Here is an 18,315-nt window from a genome sequence, read left to right on the forward strand (position 1 = left end):
CAAGCCAAGGATAAAAAGAATACAAGATTATTTTTTACACTGCTTATTTTTCAATGTCAACTCGTTGCAATGACAGTTCTATGAAACTAATTAAGTAATAATTTTGGACTAACTGAGCTAATTAAGTAATGATTTTGGACTAACAAGCACAGATTAGCGAAACTTACGTGCAGCCACTATGGGAAAACTAGTTGTGCGGCTACAGTCAACTTGCGTTATTGCTTAACATCAGTCAATTTGACCCATCTATTACAGTGGACTCTCAATAAACGAAACTCCGTTAAACGGAAATTGCCAATAAATGGAACTAAATAATATTATTTGGTTGGTTTCCTATGTGTGAAGCAGTAAAATTCTTCGGTTAATCGAAACACCACTTATTTGTTACCTGCGGTTAAACGGCACAAAAGTTAAATACTGCACAGGCGACTTTTTGGTTGCAACTACCAAACTAGTCTCGCCACCATGAAATACGTAATTTTCATGGCCAACACCGTAGTCGGGACAAGCCAATCCAGTAGCCAAGTCTCGTTTGTTGCGCCAGCGGCTGCAGTGCGTTAGGCCTACGAGTGTGCCGACGCGGAGCATGATGGAGAGCACGAAGAAACGGCCGCATCAAGCACTGCCGCTTGAAACGAAGCTTCAAATTCTCCAGGAGCTCGATGGAAGCGGCCTGCCGCATCAAGCACTGCCGCTTGAAACGAAGCTTCAAATTCTCCAGGAGCTCGATGGAAGCGGCCTGTCCAAGACAGAGGTGGCAAAGAAGTTCGGTATCCCCAAGTCGATGCTCTCGCGGATCTCGAAGAACAAAGAAGCGATTGAATGTGCCGTCATGAATGGAACCTTTACGTCAAAATGAATGCGGATGCAGACGAGACCTTATGAAGAACTGGAAAAGGTTCTTTTTTTGTGGTTTGAGCGCGCGAGGAGTGCAAATTTCCCCATAAGCAGACCCATTTTGGAACAGAAGGCACGAGAAATAGCGCTGCAAATGGGCATTGAAAATTTTGCCATAAGCGACGGATGGCTAAGCCGATTTAAGAAGCTCCATGGCCTCGTCTTTAAGACTATCTCAGGGGAGAGTGCCGCTGTCAACAGAGAAGTTTGCACTGACTGGCAACAAGGGCGGCTAGAGGAAATATTGCGGAACTATGAGCCGCGGGACGTTTTCAACGCCGACGAGATGGGCCTTTTTTTTACAAGGTGCTTCCATCAAAGACTCTCGCCTTCAAAGGGGAAGCCTGTACAGGAGGACAACGCAGTAAGGATTGAATTACTGTACTGGTGGGTGCAAACATGGCAGGGGACATAAAATTATAGCTGTTGGTAGTGGGAAAGTCGAAGCAGCCACGTTGTTTCAAGGGTGTTCGAGACCTTCCCGTTACGTACCATGCTAAGGGAAGAGCATGGATGACTATGGCAATTTTTGAAAACTGGCTACGGGAGGAAGATGCAAGACTTTCCAAGCAAGGCAGGAAGGTTGTCTTTATCGTGGATAATTGCCCTGCTCATGGCAAGGTGGAAGGATTGAAGTCAATCACTCTTGAATTCTTGCAAGCCAATGCAACAGCTGTGATTCAGCCAATGGATCAAGGCGTAACACAGAACATCAAACAGAACAGAACTTTGCACAGACAATGGAAAGAGCTGCAACACAGATTTGTTGTCGGCAATCCACATTCTGGCCCATGCCTGGGAACAAGTGCCGGAAACCACACTACAGAGGTGCTTCCACCATGCAGGCTTTGAAGCACAAGAACAAATGCTTCATGAAGAGGAAATCCCTGCCGACGCCGATGCTGATACCATATTCAGTCAGGTAGTGCCCCTCTGCCCCTTTTACGCGGCAGGAGTACGAGGCAATTGATGAGAATTTGAGCACCTGTCGCGAGGAGAGCCTCGAGGAACTGATTGCTGAAGCACAAGGCGAAGACCAACCCTCCTCCAGTGATGAGTGCGATGACCTTATTCCGAGTGCAGTGGTGCCAGACAGTGCAGCTAAAGGAGCAGTCGAACTTTTGTAGCGCTATTTTGAGTGTGAAGGGTGTCCAGAATTTCTGGCAAGCCTGTCAAGCATGGGCACTTACTTTGTGAAAAAGCAGCTCAAGCATGCCAAGCAAACCACAATTGATTGCTTTTTCCCTGTCCATGTAGATAAGTAGGGGTTAGTACTACTTAAATAAAGTTGTGCTTCATGAAACATGTGTACTTTGCTTAAGTGAAACTTCTGATAAATGGAACACTTTGATGGATCCCCTGCAAGTTCCGTTTAAGAGGAGTGCACTGTAATGTGACCACGTTCAGGAGACTCAGAAGGCCGCAATGCCTTTTAAGCATACTGATTACCTAGTCCCATTGGCTTGACTGCAATCTTAAAAAAACAAGATTTGTTGATTTTTGTTACCTTTATAGCGAACAATTATTATGATCTGAATTATTTTCATATTATCTTTAGCTTAGCACTTCTCGACCATGCACCGTCTGTACAACTAAGTGTGCTATAAAAATTAGCAAGAAGGAAAAGAAAAAGAAAGAAGAAGTGAAAAAAAAAAGAAGAAAATCAATACAGTGGAGAACAGCTACGAAAAGAGACGTGTTACGTAGTTTGCTGCAACACTGACCAGGTGCCCATGTGAACATGGATGGACTGGCTTAATACTTGACTGTCAGAATGAATAATAGTGCAAAAGACTTCTCTGCCAGTTGTCATTTTGACACTCATGCACCAACAAGCCCAGCAAGAACTTTTTAATCATACTTATTTGTACTGTATGAGTTTGGCGGATGTGAACACAGAAATACATGCATAAAAACAAGACACACCTCTGCGTGCACATGTGTGCTCTTTTGTACAGAGGTGAGCAGCTTAGTCTGGAACGCGGGAACGGCGGCTTCAGGGGCTCTCCGGAGCCAGCCAGCGACGACTAACAGTAGTTGCTGGGCCCAAACGTGCCCAGCACCTACCGTTAGACGTCGGACCCAGCAGCTAGCGTTAGACGTCGCTGGCTGGCTCATGAGAGCCCCTGAAGCCGCCGTTCCCGTGTTCTAGACAAGGCTGCTCACGTCTGTAGATGCTTTTGTACATATGGGCCTGTCATACATTTACAGTATAAATATGGGATGCGGACTATAGCTTTCACTTCGATATGACTAGAACAGGGGTTCCCAAACTTTATGGCCTTGGGGAATTCTACCTGCTTTCCCAGAGTGCCATGAGGTACCCCAAAGTTCTGCCTTCCCCTCCCCCATTTTTTTTCCTCACACTGACCTCCTTATTCCCAGCCTCATGATGATTGTTGCAACGAATCAATTAAACGGCTTAAAAAGGAGAACAATATAAGTACACAAATTGTCAAATGAATTAAACAGGGTAATAATCCACTCCAGGAGGGATGGGGTCAGATTTGTTTTGGCTGCTCACGGGACCCTAAAACGCCGTTCGAAGAACCCAGTTTGGGAACCTCTGGGACTTAATATAATCCAGTGATTTACTTTATCTTAGTCAAAATGGATTTTCTTAGACTTTAATTATAGACTTGAGTGGCTCCCTGCCTAAAAGATCATTGGTATTGGCCACTCCAAGCAGAGGGCAAATGCCAAGTACTAAATAGAATCGAGAGAAAATAATTGTTTTACACCCACATAGATTTCAGAAAAGCTTTTGAAATGCTCAGCTGTACACATGGAAACTAACATGCATTGAATCTGTACAGTCCCCAGGCTTATGAACTGCATCACACAACACACCTCTGGTGGACCACAGTCACACTGCTCGCCCTCTTCAAGGAACCCGTTCCCACATACGGGACCCATGATGTCCTCAGGCAAGTTCCAAAGGCAGAAGTCCATGCCCTGCTCAAATGACGACTGCAAGTACTGCTTGGAACAGGATGACCACTGGCTTGGGCTGGGTGGATTGCTTTAATGAAAAAAAGAAGGCACGTCAGTTTCTACACTTGCATATAGTATACAAATAGGTCCTTTAATTCACAGTCTAAATATGTACAGACAGACACAGTAATTGCTTATGCTTGAATGTTCAGTCCTCAAATCAAGTAGTCACTACTTGCAAATCTAAATATTTTTCTAACACTTCATATTAACTGGTTCACAATCAAATGTAAAACGGAAGCAAAAATGCGAGCATTTTCATACTAGCCATAGTCTCATAAAACACACGAAGTTAAAGAGTAGAGCATGCTGCATCGCTCGGAGAGCCAGGCTTTCCTGGCCAAACTGTGATCATCTGCATTCAAATTTTAATCAGACATAACATTTGGCAGTGGGTATTGTTTGGTACTATTTGCAAGTGTTGAACCTGTGTTTTCTCTGTAGCTTAAATCTGAATATGCTTTGTAACAACATTACTTGACAAAATAATGGCACCACCTGCCGCGACCACTCCCAACTAGAGAAAACATCTGCTTTTTTTCATTCTGACATCAATGTAGATGATGCAGATTTCTGATTTAGTCTTGAAGGTATGTGCAGATGCTAACTGGTCCACAAGGCTGCCTTCTTGAGCTTCATTCTGATAATGCACGACCACGCAAGTTTTGAACAGTTCCAAGTATGAGAACAAATAGCTTAAACTCCCGGTTTTCTTAATGCTGCATTTGTGCATATTATAAACGATGCTTCATAAAGTGCAGAACAATGACAAAAGCTTGTTAACATTGCAGATACTAGCATGTGAACACTGCTTCATATTAATAGTGAGAGGCTGGTCATTATTTAACAACTATATGAAAAGCATTTGACATTCAATTCAATCTGCTTATGGCAACACTTGATTCATTTTTAATTCAGTCAAAAATATTACTATTCACACACACCTACGTATTAGAAGCAATGTGACAACCAGGGGTGGGCACTTGCCTTCATTTTTAGTCTTCCTCCCTCACCCTAACGCCCAGAACATTCCCGTGCTTGATCTTTTTTTTTTTTTATGCACTCATGTGATGTATCCAGTACCATATTGCCGTCCCTGCTGCGAATTTATCTATGTTTTTCTTTGTGTCTAGGTGAGCAAAATAAACAGAACTTACTCACACTACAGACATATTTTTTGCTGAGGGCTCACTCGGACTCAGACTCACCAAAATTCCACTCAACCGGGCTCACTCAGACTTGTCAAAATTTTACTCAGCTGGGCTCACTCGCACTCAGACTAACCGAAATGCAACTCAGCTTCATGGTTGTCAAAACATGCGCAAGCGCTGCGCAACAATATTAAGAGGTTTTGTTTTTGTTTTCATGGCGGTAAATCATCTGATAGCGATGTTAAATTTGTAGAAATATAAAATGCCACTTAAGATGCGAACACATTATCAAAGCTGAATTTTTCTGAATGCACGCCAGCTGTGGTGGCTCAGAAACTAATGTTGCTTTTGTCAAGCATAAGGTCACGTCTTCCCATTTATGCCACAGCGGTTGCATTTCGGCAGTGGGCAAAGTAAAAAACTTTAGCAGTAATAACTAGACTTCACTGTTAGCTTTATTTATTTATTTATTTGCGATACTGCCAGTCTCAGTGAGACCCAACGCAGGTGGGCATTGTATTGCATTGTAAATAAGCCTATGTTAACGCACTGAAAAGCCAAAACAAATACTTTTCCAGCAATAAGTATGTTTGTTAACATCATGAAGCTGACCATTATTTTTTACAATGCATGCCTATGGATGGTGAACTAGATGGAACATGAATGTATGTGTTGAGTCCTGTCATGCTTGTAATAAATTGCTAACGGTGTTTTTCATGCTGAGTTTTTCAGGCTGGTTACAGGGTTTGAAAACTGAGAATTTGTCGGGATTCAGAAACATATATACTAAGCAACTACGTGTTAATCTATTCAACTATTCTGCTGTGCTTATTCTGGAGAATCAGTGCAACAGCTTGGCGTTGTGGAGGTTGAGCTAAAACACTTAAGCTGAATGTTTAGTGTAAATAAAGTCGCTCGACAGGCATTGCCATGCGCGAGCTTAAGAATAGAACAAAAAAGTTTTGGTTGTACTGTAGAAGAGCTCTAGCTATATTACCGACATGTTTTTTTCTTCATCTTGATGTTTCCGTTAGTTCATATATCAACAAATGCTATCAGTGCCCGAAAATGTTCAAACTCAATTTTTTTTTTTCATTTAATTATAGTAAGAAAAGGTCAATTCTACGGTGTTTACTTTGGATAAAGGAGTGCACTGACCAGTGATGATCAGTGAAAGAAAAAAAAAAAAAAAGATCTCGGAGTGACACTTAAACATTCGTCGTCACTCCTCTCGCTCTTGTTGCCGCTTTCAGTGGCTACAGCTTTCAAAAGGTTTAGCTACAGCTAACATCAACAGCCATTTATGACTTTAGTCAGTTAAAAGCAGGCTTCGACGTACATATGCTCTAGAGAGACTTCCTGCCAGTGCACTTCGAAACTTTAGACTTTAAACCCACCACGCATATAGTCTGAGTGACTTTTCTGTACTTCAACAGTATGAGTTGCCTTTTCCTCATTTAACCTCACATCGTCACTGCACCCTCCATTACCCTCCCTCACCTCACCCTCACCAATCTTCCCGAAGACGATCCTCCCCTCCCCACGTGAGGGTGAGGGCAGATGAGGGTGAGGAAGGTCCTTGTGAGAATGCCCATGTCTGGCGACAACATCCTTCTTTCTCTGCAAGAATTTTGGAAGCTTCTTCATATCAGCGACTACAGTTTCCTGGTAGCTGTTACCTTTATGCTATATTTATTTGCCTCACTTATCCCAGCATTGTGCCTTTCCAAACAATGGAGTGAATGAACTGCTTTTTTTATGAAACAATTACCCCGTGACAAAACATAAAAATAAAGATAAAAAAATAAGCTTACCTGGTTGCTGATGCCATTATGCACCTCTTTTCAGGGCACTGGCATTTAGTGTCCTTGTCATCATGCTCCATGCCAAAGTTGTGGCCCAATTCATGGGCTACAGTAGTCGCCACAACACCAACCACTTCATGATGGTCCTGCAAAAAGATTATTAAAAAATGTAACATATCCTGGCCACAAGTGGCAATTAATTTAGTCAAGTAATTTGCCCAATTAGCACATAAACATGAAACAGACAAGGAACAGTGGATGACACACAGCACTGACTTCCAACAATACTATTAAGAAAGCAAATAACCACCCCACCTGAAAATGAACAGACACATGCAGGGGAATTGATATGACACTATAGAGAACATGCAATCCCACACAGCGCACATTCTAGAGACAGTAAGCAAGTAATAATTCCTCCTCAAATAGTGAAGTTTAACGGTTATTGCTGCAAGAATGGCCAGGTCTGCAATCTTTATCAGTCTCAATTATCCTGCCTTAGGCATTCTTTGTGCCAGCTAAGTAGGTTCCATTCCTTTAGCAGAGGGGTGCACCTGCAGGCATTGCACTGTTCTGAAAGCCATCCTAAGCGTGCACCGGGCAATGTGTTCCCTCAGCCTACCTTTCCACAGCGGCTAGTTAACCAACATGGTGCTTACCACACATTAGAGGTACGATGTGTACATTTTTCCCACAACATACAAATTCATCGCATTTCACCTAGCAGACAGGTTGCAGTCAGTTTAACATGAAAACTTTTGTTTGTTAGACACTAAAGAAGCTACAAGAAACCTTGTGCAAATATGGGATTAAAGCTATACAGCATTGGTTCTGAGCTGCCCCTTTTGGGCTGTCAGCTTTTTTATCACAGTAGCTGTTGCACAAATCTTTTGAAATTTGATTGTTCTTAGGGTAGACAGCATGGGTCGAGCAGGCAAGATTTGAAAGCAAGATTTGTTTTAAAGCATTCACAAAATGCAACTTCACTACGTTACATTAACCTCGAAGCTAGCTAAAATAATCTGGGACAGAATGACAAAAAACAGCACATAAAGCTTGGTATTTTCATTTTGTCAACAGTTTTTCACACTTACGATGGCCAACTAACAAAAGCTTCCATGTCTTTAGTTAAAACCAGAAAACAACCCTTGGTAAAATTCAACAAACAGCCTTACAGAAAAAACAAACTTCCAGAATAGCAAAGGTAAAAACAAAAATTGGAGGACGCTTAAGCTTCGCTTTTAAAAGTGGAACACAATAGCGTTATCGAGACACGTTTGCATCGCATTTTTCTTTGGGTAGGCTTCACTGCAAACAGAATGTGGGAAAGCCAGCTTTCAAAGACCACGCTTACACTGATCCCCTTAAAGTCAGCTTCACTTTTAAACAGAAATGCATTGCCGGGAAGACGTTTTTCCAGGGGCAATATAAGTCGCTTTATATTAAAATGTGAAGGCCCTAGGACCTTTTTTATTATTTTATGAATTGTTTGCTATTGCCCCGACGTGAGCATTAGGCAGGCCAAGTCCCAATTTGACCTGCCAAGGATGCGAGCGCCATCTGGATAAGATTTTCACAAGTAGCCTACCCGAGCGCACCGCTGTTGGTATAGTAGAAATGCTGGCAAAAGGAGTATGTGTTTGAGTTTCCTCGTAACAGAATTATGTTTTCTCGTACATTCAAATAACAGTCCGACGCCACCATGTCTGTATGTTGTGGTTAAGTCGTACTTTAGCATTTTTCTGACGAATTTCACTGTGAGAAATTCAATTCTTTCTCACTAACACCTTGCATCACGCGGATGGCCTGCATGGACAGGGTGGTTCGGGATGATTTTCTCCACCAAGGAACGCCGCTGTCGGATTTTCTGCGACACCGGGCCCTTAACGCTATCACGTTAAAAAGTTGGACCACTGTAACTCAAGCTAGCCAACAAGAGCTAGTTTGACTGAAAGCTCTATGGAGCACAAGCACCATGACTTTCTTCCACACATATTGCCAGATAATAAGGAATATGACAAACGATAAGCATCTGTAATTATTTGTGTAATTCGTATGCGCAGGAGCATGCTGCACATGTCTTAAGGATCCTATATTCATTGCTGCACTGGCTGAATGCACATTGTGCGCAAGTGATTCTTTATAAATACTGCCTATACTATAGCCTTTAAATTTGCAATATCTTTACGCTTTAGTTTTGAAATCTAGCGTTGAAAAGCCATTTTCAAGCCAAGAGATAATTAAAGGAAAGTAGCATGTTGCCACCAGCAGCCCCACTTGTTTGTACTTACTACAATCAACTAATGCTTGTTCTATTCACAGTTGGCTGTACTACTAAGTGTAATGCTCATGACCATGTGTAGTCATATGCATTACACATGCAAGATGCAACAGGTGTGCTTGGCAAGGAATGATGTGGTCATTGTAAACATCAATTGCAGTCAATGTAAATATGTTGAGTGGATAAATAAACTTCTATCATTGTTGACATGCTTGCTCTCTACAGCTTGTTCCTCTTTACAAGTTTTTGCACCAGTTTGCAACACAAGTTAAACACGAAATGTTCAGATTTATGAAAAGATGGGATTAAATAAACTATCGATGACACTGCATATTTATTAGAAATGAAACACCCAAAAACATCTGAAAAAAAAAAAAGAAAGAGAAAACAACTTGATAAACTTTTTGGAGCGCGAACAAGAGACACGGCACAAAAGAGAGGTCAAACACAGGACCTAGCGCCTGTCCTGTGTTTGACCTCTCTTTTGTGCCGTGTCTCTTGTTTGCACTCCAAAATGTTTATCAAGTATGCACCAACTAGGCCCACAAAAAGTTCTAAGAGAAAACAACACTGAGAACATTCAGCCCTATGCATAACAAACAAAGAATTACACTACCAACCTTGTTGACGCCACCAGAGTATTCGTATGTGCAGATAGGTCCTTTGAGTGCCTTTCCAACAACACTGCTGTCCAACACAATATCTCTAAAGTAAAGCAAATGACAAGTTATGAATGTCAAGAGCCTTGTTATATTGTAAGAAGCAGTGTCATAGTAGCAAGCACATTGATGTATTTACATTTATAGTCGTAGACAGATTTAATTGTATATAGACACGTACATAGATCTTTTTACAATACTTACTGCGACACATATATCAAGATCAAGATATACCAAGATGTATGCTATATACGTATGTGACATAATAAATTACAAATATCACAATGCTAAAGAAAAGTATAATCACAGCAGTTCATATTTAAATAGTTATGTGTTGTAATGAATCAATTCGATGCCAGTTAGAGGCAGCTTTATCACAAAACAACCAAGTGAGTATATTGTGGCACAAGAATAAAAACAAAAATAAAAGATAGGCTTTAATTTATTTAGAGATGACAGAAGAAATCCTGTCACCTCCAAATAAGGCCTCCACAATGAGGCACATATTCAATTTTGATGGCACACATACATCCCATTACGCCATATTCTGGTTTGAGCAGTGGGGAGGGGGGTTAGAAGTTTGTATATGAAATAATCATACAACTTAAAAGGTGGAATTAACAAAAATGTTGTCAGTATTGTTGCTTTGCTGTTAAATGCTTCAGCAAAAAAGGAATCAACCTAGGGTACATTGGCCATCTGGGTCTGTGCTGATCTAGGTGGATTCTCTTTAGAATCTCATTGGATCAGTACAGACCACGGTGTAAGAAGATAGGTGCTCCAAGGGCGCGCCCGTGCTGGAGCAAGAGAGAGCGGCCACTTCGTGTAACCGGAAGTGAGCGCCGCCGCTAGGCGCAGCACATGTTCAGGAGGCCTTGGAGCAGTGGCCCAAGAGTGGATAATTTACGACCTCCATCCACATTAAAACACCCATACCTAAAAATATGCAATTTTTCGTTATTCAGACGCCAAATCCTGAGCAAGTAGAAGGTTTCAGGCCACTTACTGTCAAAATACCGTCATTTCTGACACGAGAGAGACGCGTCGTCTGCTCGAGGAGACGGCGCGCTGTGCTTGCCACTGCTAGGTAGCCGCTGCTCGCCGCATCGGAGTCAATCAGAATGTCGGCAGAAATATAAAGGAACGTTCCTCCAACCAAATAGAGTCGTTTTAAGCAGGCGAACGACATATATGCATAGAAATAAAGCGCCTCTGCTGCACGCGCCCATAGAAGCGCCAGCAAAGTGAGCGAAAAAGTGGCCCCCAGAACCTTGTGGCAGCCCCTTGAGGCAGTGGTGTGCATAAAGTCACACTAAGTTGCCGCGCCTCGCACCGCCGTCGAATCACCTGCCTTCTTACACCGTGGCAAAGACCCAGTAGGCCAATTGTGTTGCCATGTCCAGATGGACATGGCAACAAAAAAGCTGCAACACAAGGCACCAAATACAATCCAATGTATTACTTACGTTATTAGCTGAGCATTGTCATTTGGATGCTCTCGAGCAAGCCGTTCTCGTCGATATTGTAAAAACTTTGTTAATGTCGCATCACCGTCTGAAGACATGACTATTTCATCATGCTCTGTCCAAACAATAACTCCAACCAATGCAATGAATATATTTAGCGGGGCATAGAGCTGCAACGAATACAAGAAATTGGACTGCATGAGTATTTTAAAGGCAACCTAAAGGAAGGTTTTAGTTAAAGGAACAGTAAAAGCTAAGTGATAGATCAATGCTCCAAAACATCTAATGCATCTCTTCTACTGAGAGCAAAGCTTTTGCCTTCCAGGTGGTAGCCCTTGGCAAAGTGTGACCTGCACCGCGGTGACAAGCGTGGAGATCATCGTGTGCTGAGGGGGTATCAAAGAGCCTTGAAAAGGCCTCTGTTTCATAAGATGCTAGCACTAGCTTTAACGGTTCAGGTTTTAGTTTGTCACTGCACTGTCAGTGTCCTTTCTTTGTCCTTCCCCTTTCCAAATACTCTGTAGTACCCTCACTATGGCGCCATCAACTCGCTGACGACAGCACATGGTGGAGGATACCATTGGCCAACATATCTCACTCAATTCATTATAGGCGCCCTCAAATGGGGAAAGAGTGCTGCCCATTTACAGTTACAATTTCCTTCACAATTTTGTCATTTCTCAGCATAAAACAAAGGTTGGGAAGTTTCTAGTAAGACAATTTAAAAGTCCAGACTAAGTTATTGTTTCTCTTTAATGTCTCATTAAGCTAGACTGGCAGATTATGTTTCTAGAATAAGAGCGAGGTGACTTTTACTGAAAGCAGTAGCGTAGTAGATCACAAAAGGTAGAGTGTCAGTGGCAATGCCAGATTTAAACTACTGCACCAACTACCAGTGGTGCCAGAGATTGTGGGAGTGCAACAAGGCTTGTCAATTGTCCATAACAAAGTTAGAAAAGAAATATTACACGGCATTCAAAAATAATAATTTTGCTTAGCAACTTCCGTAGACATTTCCTGCCCAAAAATAGCACCTGAACAAATGGAAATATAGCAACATTAATGACATTTTTTGCAACAACTAATTAACAGGTTCGACATCATGCTTTTGATGTGAAATTCAACAGAAAAAAGGTTTGATATTCATTTCTCCTGTGAATGAACTGTCTCTTGCCACCAAACAAATACAGAAAGATTTCGAATATATACCACTTTACAATATAGCATTACACGCTTTGGGTTTGGTGTCTCTAATGTCACTTTAGTGTGTGTTTTTTTTAAGGAGGACCAAAGTTACATTTTTGACAAGGCATCTTTACTTTGCTCTGTTTTGTCTGCGCTGTGTGTGTGCATGTGTTTGTGTGCGCATACACATGTTTTTGTGTGCGTGCATTGAGTGAGTTCGGTTTCTCGTGTGAGTTCATTGGTTATAAGATGGTGGTAGTTCTAGCATTAGGCGAGCAGTTTCTAGTTCTGCAATATGGGACAATAAGTGTACCATTTCAGTGTGAAAGATTAGATTTTACACTCAAGCTTTTGCAAGCATACAAACTCACCGCATTGACTATGTTTGCTATTTGCTTGCTTCTTTCAAACACGGCTTCTTTGTTTCGCTTCATCTTGATGAACTGGAAATAAGTATTATTTATAAAATAAATACAAGTGCTGGCACAGAACAAGAAACTAGGTATCAAACTATGCAAAAATGAAATAAACTTGCCTCTTTGTTATCATTGACAATTAAAAGCTCTACATAGCGAGATCTTGCATTACTTTTGAATGGTGGTTGTATCACAACAGACCTCTTTGCCTAAGTGAAACAAAATAAAATAATGTTTAGCCAGTGCATCTTTTCAGGCATGACATTGCACAAAAAAATAAAGGAAAGCCACAGTAAAATAAACCTTACCCGAAAACGAGTATCACCCCACAGGTTCAGCGAGTCATTGAATCCTGGTCAAATGACAGAGTATTAAAACATTAGAGCAAAAGTAAGTAAACTTTATGGACCACTGCTTGTGGACCTTGTTAAGTGCTTCAATACTAAAGCACAGCCCAAAATTTCGGAAGAATTAAAGTTGTAATGCAGGTGTGATAGTAACACTTACCGCATCTCCAAGATTTTTCTTTCATATCAGATGCCTTAAAAAACAAATGCTCGGGAAGGTCAGGGTGAATATAATGAGTCTCCTTCCCATCAAAGACAACTCCACTATAGGCATCAAAAATAGAGAGGGGAGAAAAAAAAGAAAACAGTGACACTTGGTAACATACTTAGCTGGGGGAAAAAAAAAACGGAAAAAAAGAGAGAGAAAGGGAGAGACAGAGCATGTAACAACAAAAAGTAATGAATTCCATAAGGCTAGCAGTCCCACTTACTGCCCTTACATAAATAACTAAGATGGCAAGGTATGTGCAATATTTCAGTAACTATTCACTACCAAATCCCTGATATAGTGCTGTTCAACATGCAGGGCGAAAACATTATGTGCAAGAAAGTTGAGACAGACAGACAAAACACGTACACTTACAAACATAGACTAACAGCTGCAATTTTACTGAACAAGGAATAATATTTATACATAGAGATAGAGCGAGGGTATTATCAAAAAAAGACATTGGCAACATTGGAAAAGTAATAATAAAATGAAGTAATCAAGTTTAACAGGCAAGATCAGCAAGAAGGAAGGCCTGTTCAGCTTGATTACTTGATTATTTGTTACTCTGCTCATAATACCACATGTGGTTTTTGCTTGTGTTCAATAATGCCCTCACCCTATCTGTAAATTTGTATAAGTTGGTAGTCGGTGCTTGTAGGTGCACCTTTTCAATCATTTGATACACTTCCCACATTGCACTTCCGGCTTTCGTGCCGAACTTTAACCACAAACTTCGATCGAACTGCCTAAACTGCTATTCTGGTGACGGCATAGTCAGGTTAAAAAATATTTAGTACTTAGCAAATCATTTTCACACCACTGAACTCCCTAGACCAATTCACACATAAAGTCCGATATTAAAATATAAGAAAAATACAGTTAAAATATAATAAGCGGTGACACGAAATTAAATTTATTGAAACAAGCAGGACTACTTTATATAGCTGCTTACTGCATTCTTATCCAAGCATGCACACTTTCGAAGTAGAACATGCCTATTTTAAGAAGCCTTCATTATTTGTGAGGTTACAAGAGAATAACCATTGTACAACAGCACTGAATGCTTGCCAGTAGCAAATGAAGGCTTCTATACCTCATCTGTGTTCAACTAGAAAAAACGCTCAATGGGATCAGCTAGTGTGCTCGGCCGCAGTGCAGAAACAATACTTGAGCTTTAACATTACAGCAGTTCAGGATTGGAAACCAAGCAAATGGTGCAGAAGTAAGGCCAAGTTCAAGTAGCTTGGCAAGCTACAAATCATGCAGTCTTCATGTTATATATTATATGAAACTCAGCACTTAAGGCACATAAAAGCAACCAGCAAGTCAAATATCCTTACAGCAACCAGGCAGCAGCAAATAGAGTCAACCTACCTGAGCCCATTACAAGTGCTAACAGCAGCCCAAGAGTTATTCCGTCCACGTACAGTGCCGTGATAATAGCAGTGCTTGTTGGTCTGCACGAACGAAAGATAGTTTCATTCTCATCGTTTCGTTGCTCCATTACATTACCATAACAGCTATTAAAGACTTACTTACCATTTTCATGGGGTGATCTATGATGTGACTATTGTTCGCGTGGTGCTTCTCAAAATAATTTAATGGCAGCAAGTCTTTTTTCATTCGCAGGTCTAACGTAAAAGGCTGACCAAATGCTTTGAACATAACCTGTAGAACATCTTGATGAGTCTGAAAGAAATGTTATATTGTGTCACCATTGATTATATACACGGACATCACTCAAGAATGTGCGTGATAATCCTCATCAACTTACTCCAACTTCCACTTAATGACGATCCAACAAAATTTTCGGTACAATAGGTTTTTATTATTTATTGCTCTAAAACACTTCCCCAGACAACCACGCATAATTTCTCCAGATTCAGCGAAGTAATTTCGCGCTACTGCTTCAACAAAGTTCTTGTGCATCACACGCGACACTCGGGAACTTCCGCTCGAAGGGCCGACACGGAAGGATTACCGGCCTTGCACGTAGTCAGCGACAATGCGGGCGCGTTACGTTCGTGCTCAAGGGGACGCTCAAACAGCGTGAACAAGCATCTGTTTGCTAGCAGCGACTGCCACATCTAGCAGTGTCTGTCGGATCGACCAACGTAACGGTACGTTAAGGGCAGCCAGCCAGACGAAACTTGGAGGTCCGCGACAATGCAACACGGGGGTTGTGCGCACCGCCGCCGCACCATGCAGGCTGGCATTTTCGCACCTTCCTCCGCTTCTGCCTGGGCTCACATCAAAACGCGCGACGCGTGTCGCTCGGCATCGACCAGTCGATCAGCGTTTCTGTGACACGGCACACCGCGCGCGTCAGAGCCCTGGACCACAGCCGCGCGACCAGCAGAGGACTAGTTTCAGATGCGGAGTACTAGTCGTGACATTTATGTGCGCAAATTACGTTAGCTTCATGGCCTACGGCGATTCGCTTCAGCCACAACTCCATTTTGGAGAGCGGTAACGAACGCGACAGTCGCCGCACAAGCTTTATGATGCAGCGTGTACGGACGCGAACAAGAGCTTCCTGTGCTCCGGTATCGCCACGGTTTGTTTCGACTAGTGTGAGGACCTATATAGATGCTCGTACATACATGGCTAGCTCACATAGGCTGCAGCAAATTGTGTATGGACGCATGAATCATTTAATACAGCAATTTCTATTGAAATTTTGTTCAGATTGCCCACTGACAGCATGACAGTCAACATAGCTATTATGAAAATATATAAGCTTATTTCCACCGTTAAAACATGGAAGCCTCGATTTAACAGAATTTTCCATTTGTCCAAGTTCTCCACTACATGTGCAACTTAAATCGATGGTCGACTATAACGCCCATTAGGCCATTCAACTTACGTGAAAATAGAAATCTGTGTTGGGAATAAACACTACAGTTAGTATCAAGAAGACCAATATAGTCTGAACAACACGAAGTCATTTAGTCCAAATCAATAATAATTTTAAAAAAGGTGGCCCGGAATACTCACAGTATTTCTTAAACTCAAAACGTCCCGACGCCTCCGCCCATGGCTGATAACTTTGGGATGTACTCGTTCATACCTAAGAAAGTCTTGCCGGACACCTGAAATGCAGGAAATTTAAAAAAAGGCAACATATATTGCCATGAAAACTGAAGGTTCCAACCATTCTAAATAGCTACATCGCGTCGCGTTTCTTTCTCTTTCTTTCTTTCATACATTCTTTTTTTCTTTTTTTTTTTCATACAGAAAAGTGTCTACCATATATAGGTACAAAACTACTTCACATCCGCATGTACGTAACTGGATAAACAAGCAACACATGTGCAATTGGACTTGATGCTAGCTTGGGCAAACCAGCCGCTTCAGGCAGAAGAGACGTATGCTGAATACAGGTCATGGTAACAGGTAATGAACATGCTACGGTCCAATGAAGTGTGCCATGTCATCCGCACTTCATTAGGCAGTCTACACACACACACACACACACACACACACACACACACACACACACACACACACACACACACACACACGGACAAACATCACCATTTGCCGAGACATTCGCCTTTCCCGCATACCGTTCGCCCGCTATAGTGTTTCCCGAATATCCATCTCCCATTCGGGACCAAAGCGTATAATTACGGGGTGGGATATCAGTGGTTCGCTAGGCCAGAGTACGCTAGCCGAGCAAGGTTATCAAACCCACAATGCACAAATGTATCAACAAACATTATACGGACAACCGCCCAGAACCCAAACTTGCAGTGAGTGTCCAAGTTTCATTAGGCGCCAATGCGCTGCCTATATGCACGGCTGGCTGTACGCTACTCGCCCTGGAGGAGTCGCGGAGGATGACCTGCGGGTACTGCGGTGTTACTGCAGGTCAGCCTATGTACAAAGCCTTCACCAGGAGCGGCATTCTGGATCGATCACTTTCGAGCATACACTTTCAGCGGGCGCCAATTGGCAGGCCGAACACCCGTTGCTTCAGCGAGGCGTCGCGCTAGGCGCCACGTTATTAATAACTTTGCCACTACTGCGATCATTTTATTTATTCGGGGTTGTAGCATATAGGCTAAACGGCAATGATTTTGATGCACCGATTCAGTGTGCTCTGGGCACTGCCAATCAAGTTTCGTGTGTCCTTGGTAGCTGTGCTTATAATAATAATAATAATAATAATAATAATAATAATAATAATAATAACAATAATAATAATAATAATAATAATCTGGTACCAACGCCATGCATAATTATGCACGGCACGGCATAATCGACGCACTGGATGTAATGTATACCCAGTCATCCAAAGATATGCACCACGACTACAGGCATCGGTCGCCTCCGCGAGGAAGACGACAAAAGTTCCCGCGACGAGCGTGGACGTGATGCCGTCGCGTCCTTCGGCAGCGGCGACTGTGCGGGACAAAAGGCCATTATCGGCCACGGCAGCGCGCCCGGGACAAAGAACAATGCACCGCCACGGCAGCCGTCTGCTACGCAAACTCGCTCGCGGTCCCCTTTTGCATCGCTGCCCGCGCGATATCGATCACAAAATCGTTGTGATGTTGCTGCTGCTGCAGTGTTCCGAAGCCACGTTCGTTCGGCTCACGCCACGGTGACAAAGTACAAACGACCAGATCGCGGCGAGCAGCATAAACGCCGGTGATGCGCCCGCCCTTGCTGCGAGCAGTGGACGATGCGCAGGCACAAACGTATGCATCGACTAGGGCGAAGCCCCACTCCGTCCTGCGACGGGTTCGATTCCCTAGCGAGAGACTCACCGTGAACGTTATCGGACGCATACCGCCGGATAAGCGACACAGCGCTTATCCGAGATTACTCATGCTGTCTGCGGCAACTGAGGCGAACGTCTATGAGTGGCGTGAGTATGTGCGCTGTGAATAAATTA

The 18,315-nt window shown here is 42.5% G+C and overlaps 1 protein-coding gene, 1 long non-coding RNA gene and 1 pseudogene across 3 annotated transcripts in view; 2 read left to right on the forward strand and 1 right to left on the reverse strand.

Moving 5' to 3' along the window:
- LOC119456701 (zinc metalloproteinase-disintegrin-like EoMP06) overlaps positions 1 to 18,315 on the reverse strand; it is a 125,030-nt gene that overhangs the window by 30,693 nt on the left and 76,022 nt on the right. For both annotated transcript variants that reach the window (XM_049664866.1, XM_037718528.2), the window contains exons 2-12: positions 16,410 to 16,504; positions 14,952 to 15,101; positions 14,787 to 14,869; positions 13,362 to 13,465; positions 13,163 to 13,206; positions 12,974 to 13,063; positions 12,810 to 12,881; positions 11,254 to 11,423; positions 9,749 to 9,833; positions 6,857 to 6,993; positions 3,748 to 3,919 (exon numbers count right to left, since the gene is read on the reverse strand). In XM_049664866.1, coding sequence (XP_049520823.1) covers positions 3,748 to 3,919; positions 6,857 to 6,993; positions 9,749 to 9,833; positions 11,254 to 11,423; positions 12,810 to 12,881; positions 12,974 to 13,063; positions 13,163 to 13,206; positions 13,362 to 13,465; positions 14,787 to 14,869; positions 14,952 to 15,101; positions 16,410 to 16,504 — 1,202 coding nt within the window. The remainder of the gene's footprint in view (positions 1 to 3,747; positions 3,920 to 6,856; positions 6,994 to 9,748; positions 9,834 to 11,253; positions 11,424 to 12,809; positions 12,882 to 12,973; positions 13,064 to 13,162; positions 13,207 to 13,361; positions 13,466 to 14,786; positions 14,870 to 14,951; positions 15,102 to 16,409; positions 16,505 to 18,315) is intronic.
- On the forward strand, positions 248 to 2,204 carry LOC125944440 (tigger transposable element-derived protein 4-like; annotated as a pseudogene).
- LOC125944462 (uncharacterized) lies at positions 15,113 to 16,378 on the forward strand. Its single transcript, XR_007466216.1, has 2 exons — positions 15,113 to 15,681; positions 15,742 to 16,378. It is a non-coding gene; the product is annotated as an uncharacterized LOC125944462 (long non-coding RNA).

Source organism: Dermacentor silvarum, chromosome 1 (genome assembly GCF_013339745.2).
Source record: "Dermacentor silvarum isolate Dsil-2018 chromosome 1, BIME_Dsil_1.4, whole genome shotgun sequence".
NCBI classification, from domain to species: Eukaryota; Metazoa; Arthropoda; class Arachnida; order Ixodida; family Ixodidae; genus Dermacentor; species Dermacentor silvarum.